At 32.3% G+C, this 13,736-nt stretch overlaps 1 protein-coding gene across 1 annotated transcript; it reads right to left on the bottom strand.

Annotated features, from left to right (window-relative positions):
• Positions 1–3,611: 3,611 nt before the first annotated feature.
• On the bottom strand, positions 3,612–4,332 carry LOC137918874 (uncharacterized). The gene is made up of 2 exons (XM_068761801.1): positions 4,228–4,332; positions 3,612–4,142 (listed from the first exon to the last, which is right to left on the bottom strand). The coding sequence occupies exons 1-2, from the start codon at positions 4,261–4,263 to the stop codon at positions 3,837–3,839; spliced, it is 342 nt and encodes a 113-aa protein (XP_068617902.1). The 5' UTR covers positions 4,264–4,332; the 3' UTR covers positions 3,612–3,836.
• Positions 4,333–13,736: the final 9,404 nt, after the last annotated feature.

Genomic DNA, 13,736 nt, shown 5'->3' with positions numbered 1-13,736 from the left:
TTGGTTAGTCATCTTTGGTTTATCACAATATCTTTCACGTTTTACATTCTTTGCATTTGGTTCAGACTTCCTCTTACATACCTTCTCTTGCACTCTCAAGATATCGCAGATTAGATTTAACTTTTGTTCGTTTAGTACACACCGATATTAATTACAAATTCTATCTTCAGTTTTTATTTATGAATTATCAAGGTCTTACCCAACCCTGCCTTATGTAACTAAGTCTGTTTACTACGTATAACACTTTGTATAATTGTTCTGCACAAGCTCAGGAATATGGGGCGATATTTTTCGTTATACATTAGTGAGGCGATGTTACTTGTCTCAATCATTTCTTCTAGCTCTATCTCACAAACAGACCGAAGTCCTTCAAATAAGGGGTAGTCTGTCAGCAGGTGCACCATGGTCTGGTCCACCACAGGATCACTCGGCACGATCTGCACGAGGGTCTCTCCTTGAGTTTTTTCGGCGATTACGTAGCCGCGGAAGCATGATGGACGTCTTTTGCACTTTCCCCTAGGCAGGAGAACTCCACACCAAACCGATGAGGCAGATGGGACAGTTTTTTATTTTATTCCCGTGAGAAAAATGCTAGTATGATATGTGTGTCGATAACATCATTATCATGTCAGCCATCAAACGTCTACTACAAGGCATAGGTCTTACCAGAGATATCCACTATGACCAGTCTTGCGCTGCCGCATCCATTGAAATCCCGCGACCCTGATTACGTCGTCGGTTCTATTAGCCTACTCCACCTGATCTACCAATACTGAGTTTACTGGCTCGTGGTCAATACTCGAGAACCTTTCAGCCTCATAGGCTGTTGGTTGCAGAAGTTATGTGCCGCCCACTGCCATTTCAGACGAGCAACTTTCGTTCTTTTTTGGATCGCCTTGTTTCTGACACCATGTCATACCTTCCAATGTTAGGAGCTTCGCTGTGAGATGGCTTATAATTATATATATACGTCACAATAATTCATTTAAAGTCGCGCACGTACATGATGCTCACGAACTTATGAAACTAATAAGTATCCTTTTAACAATTTATTACATGAAGACGGCATAAAAGACGTTCGTATATTTCATTAAGGTAGAACGAAAATGTATGTTGGTATCTAAAGAGTGATTTTATTTTTAATTGTATTGTGAGCAAAGAGCAAGCTTTAATTAAACTTTGAAACTCTGTTTCCTTTGTGGGTGTTACAACTCTGCGGCTGCGGTGTGTACAAATGTAACTCTAATAGAAGTTTCCGTGGTAATTAACTTGCGAGTAATTCTATCTCTACACATAACAAGTGCCTATAACACGATTTTGTCGCATATGGTTAAAGCCATTATGAGATTGCGTAATCAGTAAATAAAAGACAGCAAAATAAATATATGAATATGTATATTTAATATCATAAATGTTTTCGTGAGACAAAAAAGTTTATAGGAATGTGAAAAGATTCTAAGCGGTCCACTTAAAATTATGATTTTGGGACAAATAACTTCTGGTTAGATTGACCTTTTCGAATTAGAAGATACAGATATATTTGCACTGTTTCTCACCTGTTTCGGTAGGTAAAATTACTGGCCTAATGGAATACTATGTTGGTGTTTGTGTTTTTTTCTTGCGGTTACGTTAGGAATCACAAATGTATTTTTACGTAAAGTTTGGTAATTCTTAACATAATACTGTTTAGAGAGGAATTCTTGTCATGCCGTGTAATCACATTTTTTATATATATAAGTAAATGATGGCATTTGGTATTATAATTAATATATTACTATTTTTGCTTACACATTACAACGTCCTTTTATCCGCACTTTTGTAAGGGAAAGATATTAAGCAGACAGTGTTTTTTGGATCAGTTGTTGGAAAGTTAAATGTCAGATTTAGACTGAGATTTTGCCTCTATGTAAACGCATCATTAAGTAGTTTTTACTAACAATTGAGTAAAGTAAGTTGAGCATTTTCTTACATTAACTGTATTCGGTCAATACAATAAAATATAAGCTAAGATAGTAAAAACTAGTCACCATTTTTAGCTTCAATTGCGACTAATAGTAACTACCAAAACATGATAGTGTTAATAGCAAGCTAAAGACAGGAGAACTGGTTTTACACAGGGGAATTGGTTACAGATGTAAAAGCTTTAAAGTGATGAACGTATACAGTGGCGTACCTAGGGGGGGGGGGGGGGGGTGCGGTCCGCACCGGGCGGCACTTACCTAGGGGCGGCATTTTTTATATTTACTTATAGTTATAAAAAGCAACTTTTTCATTTCATATTTATTTTCATTCTTGAATAATAAGTGATTATTATGATTATTATAAATTTAATATTTGATTTAAAATTATGATTAACTATATGATTTCGAATATTATTCCTCGGTGTATGTAAATGCATTTTAGTGTAAATTTTGAATTCTAATTCAAGAACAATAAAATAATTTTATTTTATTGTATTCATTAAAATTAGTTGAATTCGGAAAAGGATCTTTACGATTTTGTTCGGCAATTTTTCCTTACTAAAATTTTTTGATATCAGTTTATAAATGTCATTTCTTTTGAATAGTTTATATGATTACTTTGAAGAGATATATCAATATTCAATTCAATTAAGACTACAAAATCTTGCAATATTGTCAATAGAACAAGAAATTACAAATAATATAAATTTTGGGAGCATTATACACGATTTTTCTAGTATGAAAGCTAGGAGAGTAGATATTATATAAATATATTTACGAGTGCATACAAATATGTGTAAAAAAATTTACTCTGTGTAATAATTAATATTGATTTAATAACTTAGTAATTTATTTATGTGTATTAATTTATAAAAACCACTATATGATTGACTTATAATAGAAAGAGCGGCAAACTGCAGATCGCCCCGGGCGGCAAAGGTTCTAGTTACGCCACTGAACGTATAGCAAGTTCGACAGAGTAATATGTTCACTCCTTTGTTCAAGTTTTTACAGCTATAACCAATCACCCTATACATGCTTATAAATTTATTAATAGTTAAATTGTTGCTAATCCATTAAATTAAAAAAATCTAAATATTTATTGGATCACCTAATTCATCGTACAGCTTTCACAATATGATATTCAACACTAAAGCTAATAAATTGTGAAACCTTTCAGCGATCTGCTGATATTACAAAATATATTGCGTGTCTGTCATTGGCGACAAAATTTTCGTTTAAATTTATTAATTTTGGGACAAAATATGCGATAATTTTTTAATAGAATTAGATTTTGCATACTGAGCCTTTGTTCTTTTATTCATATATTCAATATTAAATTCGTGTGCTTGATATTTTCGATTATAATTTAAATCCTTCATTTGTATTGATTGTTATTTTAAAAAATGGGCAGGGAAATAGATTATTTATTTTCGGTCCTATATATATTTAGAAAAAATTTATAATAGGAAAAAAATGTAAAATTGACATTAAAGTGTAACTATCGAGTTTCTTGTCTGGTTTTCCCCCACAGAATAATCATTTAAAACCAGGCAGAAGTCTACATACATTGGTTTTCAAAAGTACTTAGGCTTACCTATTCGAAATAATAATAATTTGTTAGATTAAAAAAAAAATAATTTGTTGAATTGTTTAATAGGAATATCGTATATGTAACAGAGTAAGGCAAAATGATTGATTGTTTTACGTTTTATTATTTTATTGTTTTATATTTATAATTACTATAATGAAATTATGACATGAAAAATAATTAGTGTTAGATATTGATATATTAATAAACTAAACGTTATTATTTTTTTATAATTATGAAATTTTAAATAATTTAAAGAGTATCGGTTATTGGTCAATATAAATTTATACAGCTTCCGTAGGTTCCGACACAGCCGGTCCACACTCGGCAGAGGGAGTAGCGGAGCATTCACCCAAGTTACAGAACGGGAGCGCCGGATCATTGCAGGGGCGTTGGATACCGCCGATCTTAGTGCATACCAGTTTTGTGTTACAATCTACGCATGCACTACCAACAGTGGTACACGGTGACCATTGTGGGTACCAGGGTGCCGCTGACACCCACGGTGGTATCCATGGGTTGACAGCACCACCGCCCCATCCCCAGCCTGCATTTCCGGGTTGAGCTGGTATAGCGGAGGCCACAGCCACCTAAACACGTTAGATTACAATTGCAAACATTATATAGTTAAAATACGATAGTTTTAAGAATTTGTGAATATTTTTAGTCACTTACCAAAAGGGCTAACCCGAATGCGATTTTCACGTTCATATTTAAGTGTTGTTACAAGATTTTCAATATAGAAGTAATGGGTTTCAAATGTTTGTGAATAGTTCAATGTTAGACGCCAGGTCTTTTATACTAGTCTATGTTAGTTTTAGGCTTAAGTTAACAACCCAATTAGATATCACCGATATGGATTTCCCAATGGAAACTGCATTCAAAACAGATAACAGTATCAACGCGGTAATTACAAACTAGTCTGTTAATAATATTTGCATTAAATGCATCAAAACAACTATTAACAAGAATAATATGTGGTCATGAAGCAACCAGAGTAATAAAATTGTAAAACAGAAAAGTAGTAAGTGATGAGTCAATAAACGATTAGCGTTTTGTAAAACGTATTTGATAAAAATTATCTTGTTTGTGATCAGCTTAGTTTCATTAAATAATTCCTTAATGGAAAGTTTGTGATACATTTATCTATATTGTTTTGCTAAAGTTTTAATAAATTATAATTATTTTTTGCTTTTGATACATTATCTATTACGATTATTACTTATGTCCTAGTGTTTTATTCACACATACTGGAAGTTATTATTACGGTTAATGCCTTTCAATTTTAAATAGCAATATTTTAAACAAGAAACATTGTCTTAAAAATAAAAAAGCAAATAAAATTGCTTGCTTTTTTAGATGCTATTGTGCCGAAAGGAGCAAATCGTTTATCCAATGTACTTTATAAATTTATAATTAATAGAATATAAAATTTTGAAATTGAAACAGGCCGTTGCTTAATCTCTTTTAGCTGGTCGCAAAAATAGGTATCACGATCATATCCAGAGTAAATCAAAGTCATGTGAAATATTAGTGTGACCAAACATTTTTATTTTTAATAGGACTTTCTAAATGGCATTTGCAGATCCCGCGGGTGGACAAAAGAGGCCTTAATAAAACCATCTTAAAAAATACATTGAACATCGTATTACTTAACATCAATAATACAATTGTGAATTACTTAATTTTATTAGTAACGGTAGCGGTCTTTTGGTTGCAATAGTCTTTGGTAATCCATATAAACCATATATTTATTAACTTAAACCCTAATTATAGTGTCATGTAATTTGAATTTCATTTGCAAAATATGCTCTAGGTTAGATGTATTCAACATTTCACAGCGCTGATAAGTTTCAGAAACGTTAATCAAAGTTAATAAGTAGAAAGGTTCTTTATCCTAAGTGAAATGAAAAACTGGCTGACTGTTACATATGGAATGTCTGTTTTGTCAAAATTACATGGACATTTATGTAAACGGTGTGTACCCAAGGGAATAATTCGCGACGTTCGCGTGGCGTATCAAATGGCACGCCGTCAGTTGTGGCGACGTTTATTAATGCGGTGTTTTTATTGCAGCGACGTTCTTGAAGGCAAGTCACATCGCTTCGTCAAAACGTCGGTTGGGGCTCATGGGTTAAGAGTTTTGGGATAGGGCTGTAGCTTCTAGTGTGGCAGCTACAAGATGATGGAATTACCATTATTAAACTATTGTTCATTATGAAACCGCTTTCTCTGCAAGCAGGAATACTATTTATAGCGCAAAGATATTTAAATATTTTAAAATTTAAGTCTTATAAAATACGAAATTTAATCGTTCTGTTTTACAAAGAGGTAATCGAATTATTGTACGTGTGCCATGTTAACTGTAAATGACGATAAGAAATAATTTAAACCCAAAATATTAAATTAATTTTAGTTTTATAGAAATATAATTTCCAGAAAAATGTTGATGAAATGAAATACTTTTTTTTAAGTCGTTTATGTTTATCCTACTGATCTATACGGTTGTTTAAATAGTTAACAGGAGAAGCTAAAATTCCGCAGGAGGCCATTAGGCTAAGTTATTGTAAAGAATTTATTCAAAGTAACTAAGGATAAGTGCGGAGCAACTATAAATACCAAAGTCGAACAAATATTTGTTAATGACAAAAAATATGATACTCATAATATTTCTCGCTATATTTAGATCCAAAACCTTTGGCGTAGCTATCTGCCATGAAATCACATTAGAACATAATGTATTTATAATTGTTATCATTTGCAAACCCGTCAGATATTATGATTTGTTTACTGCGTTGCGTGTGTTTTCCTTGATTCGCGGCTATATTTTCCTTTTTATTGTTTATCCTGTAACTAACTTATATAATAAAAGTAGTTAAAATTGCAGGCTGCAATACGGTTGGTATTGAAAATGTATATGGGAGACTTATGTCCGGCTGTGGATGTCCTTCGGCTGAAATTATGGTGAAGTTGGTGAAATTATATCATTAAATAAAACACTACGTTATAAAATCAATTCATATTATAAGATTTTACATAAAAAACTATGACGTTAATGTAATCATTCCGTTTTCTAGATAAAAAGTAGTTTTGTATAATACTGTCTTCGAATATCACAGATGGAAATAGCGCACTGGCGGATGGCAGAAAGAATTCGCAATTTATCACAGTAGATTTTTTCGAACTGTAATTTAATCATATTATATTGACTTGACAAGACTTATCATTCGGTGTAGAATTAAATTAATGCTTTTAGTTTACTATTTCATCTTACTTTTCATTTAGTTAATAATATTAATTTTTTAAACATTATTTTTCTTGTTTTAGTGGTCAGTCAGTCGAAGATCTTAGTTTCATTTTAATCTCTATATAATTTTACAGTTGTGTAAATATGATTACAATGTTTTCAATGGCCTATGATAAATTTTTATGTTTTATCGCAGTTTGTTTAAATCAAATAACAATAATCTTGATATATGAAAAAAGCAAACACCGCTCTTCCTATTACGAAGCAGTTATGTTATGTACACATATGTACACAATAACAGATTATCATTAAAAATCAAAAAGTGTACATTTACGTGTAAATGTAAGAAAACGGCGCAAGCTGTTATTTGGCAGTGCAAAGTTGAAGGCTGTACTACCGACCGGTAAATAAGATCCTCCAGGTTTTTAATTACAAAATTTTAGGCATTACACTCTAGTGCACGTTTTTTTATGTTGAAGATCACTATCGTCATTTAAACTCTGCTTTTTTTGACTTTTTTGACTTTCACTGCAGGGCACATGTTTTCTCTCCTTAAATTTCTGGTTTGCGTCTAACATCTTCCGTCGACTCAGAAAGGTCGACTGTCCACTTTACCTAAGCCGTTTATTCAGTTTTCGTCAATGACAAAAGAGGATGAGAATGGCGACGTTACAAGTAAAATCACAGAACTTTACTAATGATTGATTCTCTGTTGTATACATATTTTTAATTCCATTAGAGCTTATTGTGAACTGTATCTTTTGACAGGATGTGATTACTCGTCCCTCATGCTACAAAATGAAAAATCTTTAATATTTTATTCATATATTTGTATTGGTATTTTATTTGAAAAGGTTGCAAGAAAGTTGCACAACAAAATATATGAATTTTAGCGATAAAAGCCATTATAACAATGCGAATCTCTGCTCACTTCGCACCCGACGTTTCCCAAGATTACATTTGATACGTCGTTCGTTCAGAGAAGTAAAATATGAATTTTGATGCCAGATTGCTCATGTACGGAAAAGAGAAACTAATTCATCAAAGTTGGTTTTATACCTTTCACTAATATTGTATCAAAAACTAGCTAATCTGAAATTTCGAATTTTTATTTAACCTAATCTAATAGTTTATGAACTAAATATTTTAATAAGGAAACAAAGATATGTCATTATTCTATTACATGCTTCAAAATATCATTTGTTTATAGGAAGTTGTATAGATAAAGATTTACACGTCAATTCATATAGTAAATTTATTAATTTATTCTTATTATTATACAATTAGGATAATTTATATTGAGTCTTCTCATAGACTCATACTTAGTAGTAGCCAGAATTAAACTTAACTCTCCTTGAATAGTATCCTTAAATTTATAATAATTGCTTACGAGAGTTCCGAACGCGCTCTAATTTGAAAAGAGAAACCCTTATCAAATTGTCGTAATCGCATAACAAATACCCTTAACCCAATAGTTAAATCAATTCATTCTCAAGCTTTATTATCACTTAAATAGTCATTTACACTGTAATAAGATTTTGTTTACAAATATTTGTTTGTTAACTTTTAAAAGTTATCGCATGTTAAATCACAGGCGTTACATGAGAATTTTAATATAATGTAGAAAAGAGTTATTGCATAAAATGCTACATACTCTAGTGCATCATTGTATATTTTTGAATTTATCGTGTAAGTTTTTGTACGTGACTTACGTGACGTACGTATCTTGTGATATTAGTCAATCCACCGCGTAACAGTTCATCAGACTGCTGTATGTTGTGATCATACCATGTATTATTAGGTTAGGTTATGTGTAACTGTTGTGTATTACATTTTAAGAACTTAATTTCTAACATGAAATCAACTGCTTTGTTTATCATTATCGTTATTTCAGCTATATGGAGTCCACTGTTTAACGTAGACCTCTCCTATAGATTTCCAGATAGGACCAGTTGGAATCGGCCTGCATTCATCCTCTTCCAACGATCTTAACAAGGACGTCTGTCACATGGTAAGCTGTCATGCGACGCTGCGCTTGTCGGTCTGTGAACTCCACTCTCTAATAGTCCGACGTACATCTGTTCTATGCGCTATGTGAAAAAAGGAACTTTTTCTTTAAATTATTATATAATATAGCACTTTATTTTCAATGGTCTATATGGGAATTATGAAGAAATTTCTACATTAATTAAAATTATAACAACAAAAATTTGTTATCAAAAATGGACAAAATAATTGGTACATTTGTTTTACTATCTATTAAAATAACTAGGGGATTTTAATTTATTTTGACTATTAGATCTACTTTTTGTATTCAAATTTTTTAAATTGATGTACACACCTGCTGATATAATTCCTAAGACAGTGTGTAGGTGATCTAATTGCAGGTGACTGTATTTAAGCAAGTGTTTGCATATGACGTAATGATATTTGATTTAGTGAACACTACAAGTATGTGGACTTAACTACTTTTATTATTCGTTTCGTAATCTTTGTAAAAATTTTCGCAAAAAAAACTAATTTTTTGTAGAATAACTGTCTAATATTCAGCCACATTTTAATTTAATTTATAATTCGAAAACAGATTACCAACTGATTTTTGTAGAATTGATTTTAAACAAGATCCTCTTTTTAAAATCAGTTCTAGAAAAAAAATTGTTTATTCTCTATTTTAAAAATTTTGTTATTTAATTTGGAACATGTTAAAGTATTGATTTTATTATAATATTTAAAAAAAAATAGTACAGTAAAAACAATCGGCCTACTTCGTAAGTTTAATACACCCGAGGTCATCAAAAACTTTCATATGGTTTCTGCTCGTTTAAATTTATTTATTTAAGAGATTTGTGGCCAAAAGAGTCCTAGTACAAGTTTCAAGACTGCATGCACAAACATAAACAGAATATATTTTAATGAGTGTCTGAAATTAACATAATATATTAACTATGCTATGAAAGATTTAAAAATGAATTTAGAAATCACATAATTATTATCGCATAATTTATAAATAAGATAAAGTATTTGCTACGTCACTGAAAAATAGAAGTAAGAGAATTAAAATGGGCAATTATCATTTATAGTTTCATACGGAGTCTCGGATTCCAGCCTGCGAGTGGTTTTTCTTCTATAAATGTGAAACTTAACACTTTTTTGACTCGATGTACACTACTACCCAAATGATATTGGCAGTTTATGAGGGTTTGATTGATCAGAGTGTAGATGACGCATAGCTTAAACCTCTTTTACAGGTAGTAAAGTTGGAACGCTCCTACTCTACTATATTCCCGGGTTAGTTGACCGCCAAGCTCTTTATTACGAGGGTGGATTGAAAAGTACTCGGCCTAACCAAGAAAATAAACACATACTAAATCAGTTATATTTTTATTTTTCTACATAATCACCATCAAGTTCAATACACTTTTGCCACCTCCCCTTCCAAGCATTTAGACCGTTGAAAAAAATGATTCTTCCTTAGAGTCAAAATATGCGTCTACAGCTGCTTTGACCTCGTCGTTTGTCGAAAATCTTTGACCTCTCAAGTGCTTTTTTAGGTTAGGGAACAGAAAGAAGTCTGATGGTGCCAGATCAGGTGAATACGGCAGATGCAGTAACAGTTCAAAGCCACAGTTGTGAATTTCAGCCATTGACTGTACTGACGTGTGAACACGGGCGTTATCTTGATGAAACAGGACTTTTCTTCTGAGCATTCCTCGACGTTTTTCTTTTAATTCCTCTCGTAAAGGACGTAGTAAGGTGCAGTAGTAATCAGAGTTTATAGTCTGACCCCTTTCAAGATAATCAATCATAATCACACCTTTCGAGTCCCAGAATACTGAAGCCACCACCTTATTTGCCGACAAAATCGACTTAGCCTTTTTAGGGGGTGGTGAACCAGGTCTTCTCCACTGTTTTGATTGTTGTTTTGTTTCCGGTGTACAGTAATGAACCCATGTTTCGTCCATAGTAACAAAACGATTCAAAAAATCATCTGCATCGGCTTCAAATAACTCCAAACAGTCGTGTGAATTGAGTTCGTTCATTAGAGATGCCTATAATCACGGCTATCTCTCTAATTTTTAATCTGCGGTCTCCCATTATTAAATCAAGTACTTTTTTAATATTTTCGTCAGTAGTTGACGTCGAAGACCTTCCAGAGCGGGGTTCATCTTTCACACTCTCTCTACCACGCTTAAATTCTGCTATCCATTTTTTGACGGATGAATATGACAGAGCACAATCGCCTAATGTACTGACCATGTCATCATGGATGGCTTTTGATGATAGCCCCTTCTTATGGAGGTACTTAATGACGGCACGCTGCTCGATTTGCTCCATTCTCGGAAATTATGTCCGATTACTTTGTTAATAAATTTATAAAATCACAACTAGTTATCGCACACCTTTCGAACTTCACACAATGAACTAGTCTGAACTGAACTAAATAATGTGGATAGATTTGATTTTTAGAATTGAATGGATCTGTGTTAGGCCGAGTACTTTTCAATCCACCCTCGTAGCTTAGGCGGGCGGTCTTTGGATTCACTTGGCATAGGGACCTTCTAGGCTTGGATGGTCACTCAGAACTAGTTGAGCACTCTGATTTAAGGGCGCAGAACTTCGACCTGGTTAGTAGCTGCCTAAATATCATTACCGCTAACCTACCGCATCCAAAAACGCTCCGAGAAAAAATGTCGAGGTGGAAAAAAACTTTCGTGTGCTAAACCATTGTTTATGTTGTGAAACATTTTTCGAACATTGTTTGAGAATAGACATTGTACGTGTATTGCAACAAAAACAATCTCCCATGGAATACACACAATCCGTTTAATTTAAAAATATGATAACATGTACAAGAAAAATCGTGTAGTAAACTCGACCAGAATTTGGCTTTAAAATGAATATTATTTAAGGCAGTATTAGATGTACATGCAAATTAAGGCCGGATATTATGAGTCAGTACCTATAAGACACATATTTGTTAAGGCGGTTCAATTGTAAAGAAATAAATAAATGGTTCATAATATTGTCGTTTATCATTTGTATGACGCTGAACGCAAGCTGCTCCCAACCAATCCCATTTGAAATTTCTGGGAGAGCCAATTTCCACCAGTGAACGTCACATAACTGAAATGATGACGATGATTGTTGTTTACACAAATCATGAGATTTACGTGGAACAGGAAGTAACTATTTATATATACAAATATAAATGAAACTATAACATTATCAATAAAATAACTGTAGAGTATGGCGTAATTTTATTCATATGACTGCTACACGACACAAGCTGTGTTTATATAATTTTCACGTAACTTATTTGTTTACTAGAGCCAACAGATAGAGAAGCGACCGAGTACAAACAAAATATTACTTTTTGATGTCATGTGTTCTTATTGTTTATTATTATACTAGTTGTAATAAAAGATGTTATTTTCCAGACTTTTATGTATAATAATAAATAAATGTTCTCAGATTGTAAGCCAGATATAGCTTTATAACCAAATTATTTATAAAAAAAAATTGTATTTCGTAAGGACACCTCGTTCCTCTTATTTACCTACTGTTTCACCGTTTCTGAAGTGGCTGGACACTAAGACTGCTTAGTCTACCTCCATTTTCAACAAGTATGCTGGGTGCTCCGCCGCTCATCCTCGTTAGCTCGGGCCGATGTATTAGATATTCGATCATATAACTTTTAGACAGTTTACATGTTAATATCATAAAGAAACTAGTCCCAAGAGCTTCAGAAGAGGATCTCTGCGTGAGCTGTCACCCAATTTTCGCATCGTTGATATTATAATGTACATAAAAACTATTATTAAATTGCATTTAAAAAGAGCAACTGTTCAGTGGTTTCTGCCGAGCTCTTTTCAGCAGATCGGCTGTCCGTGAAAATGATAGCTTAATGTTAGACTTATCGACGATTCAAAAGTGCATGTAAATGCCTACTTGAATAAAGGTATTTTGAATCTAAAATTGTAATTACGCTAGTTTTTTTCCTTACGTAATTTAGTCACTTAGTAAGCTTGGTGTAAATTCTTAGTTGTAAACCAAGTAAGTAAAAAAAACTTGTTTCTTATAGTTAATGTTTTATGATACTAGCAAGACACATTGTATCAATCAAGATTGGGTTTGTGATACAGAATATATTTAACCGGATGTTCAAAACTCAGATTAAAATTAAAAATATTTTTTTTAGTTGTTAATGTGTAATTAGAAAATACTAACAAGTTTACACTGTATTGAGTTGTCATTAAAATATTGTAATATCAATGACCAAGAGCCATCTATGAAATACCCATCGTTGATTAATTGTTGGCTATCGAAAGTTATTAACAAAATAATTGTATATTAATGTTCATTGACTTAACGTCACGTGCATTGTACTAAGTAATTAACTAAGTGTTGCAAACAGTAATTAAAAAAGCGGAGTACTTATGTCTGTAAATAATCATAATGCAGTGTTAAACGCATAGCAGCTAAAAAAGATAAGGAGTAATCCCCAATTCTATCGTGAATGTTTTGAATGGAATTATTCAGTGAAGAAAAGAAAAACTAAATATACATTTCATGACTTTAAAGTAAAACAATATATATATATATATACATATATATATATATATATGTATATATATATATATATATATATATATATATATATATATATATATATATATATAACGTAACTAAGGACGGCTTTGTAATGGTCGTTGGAAGATGTTGAATGCCGCTTCTTCAACTCTTATTGGAAATTTTTACGGGGTTAAATATTGTTGATGGTGATGAAGTTATACATCAATTCTTGTCGTAGAAGAAAGTAGTATCTAAGGAATGCATATGGAAACTATTACAGTACATTTCATTTGAAGGATCGTCTTCACAATATCGTCAATACTCTTGTTAATAACGTTACTGTTGGGATTGCAAGCTCTATTTT

This window comes from Battus philenor, unplaced genomic scaffold (genome assembly GCF_028537555.1).
Source record: "Battus philenor isolate CCGP_79_NKW_IND1 unplaced genomic scaffold, ilBatPhil1.0.hap1 SCAF_15, whole genome shotgun sequence".
NCBI lineage: Eukaryota > Metazoa > Arthropoda > Insecta > Lepidoptera > Papilionidae > Battus > Battus philenor.
Note: the sequence above shows the minus strand (reverse complement) of the source record. Positions and strands in the feature narration are given on the sequence as shown.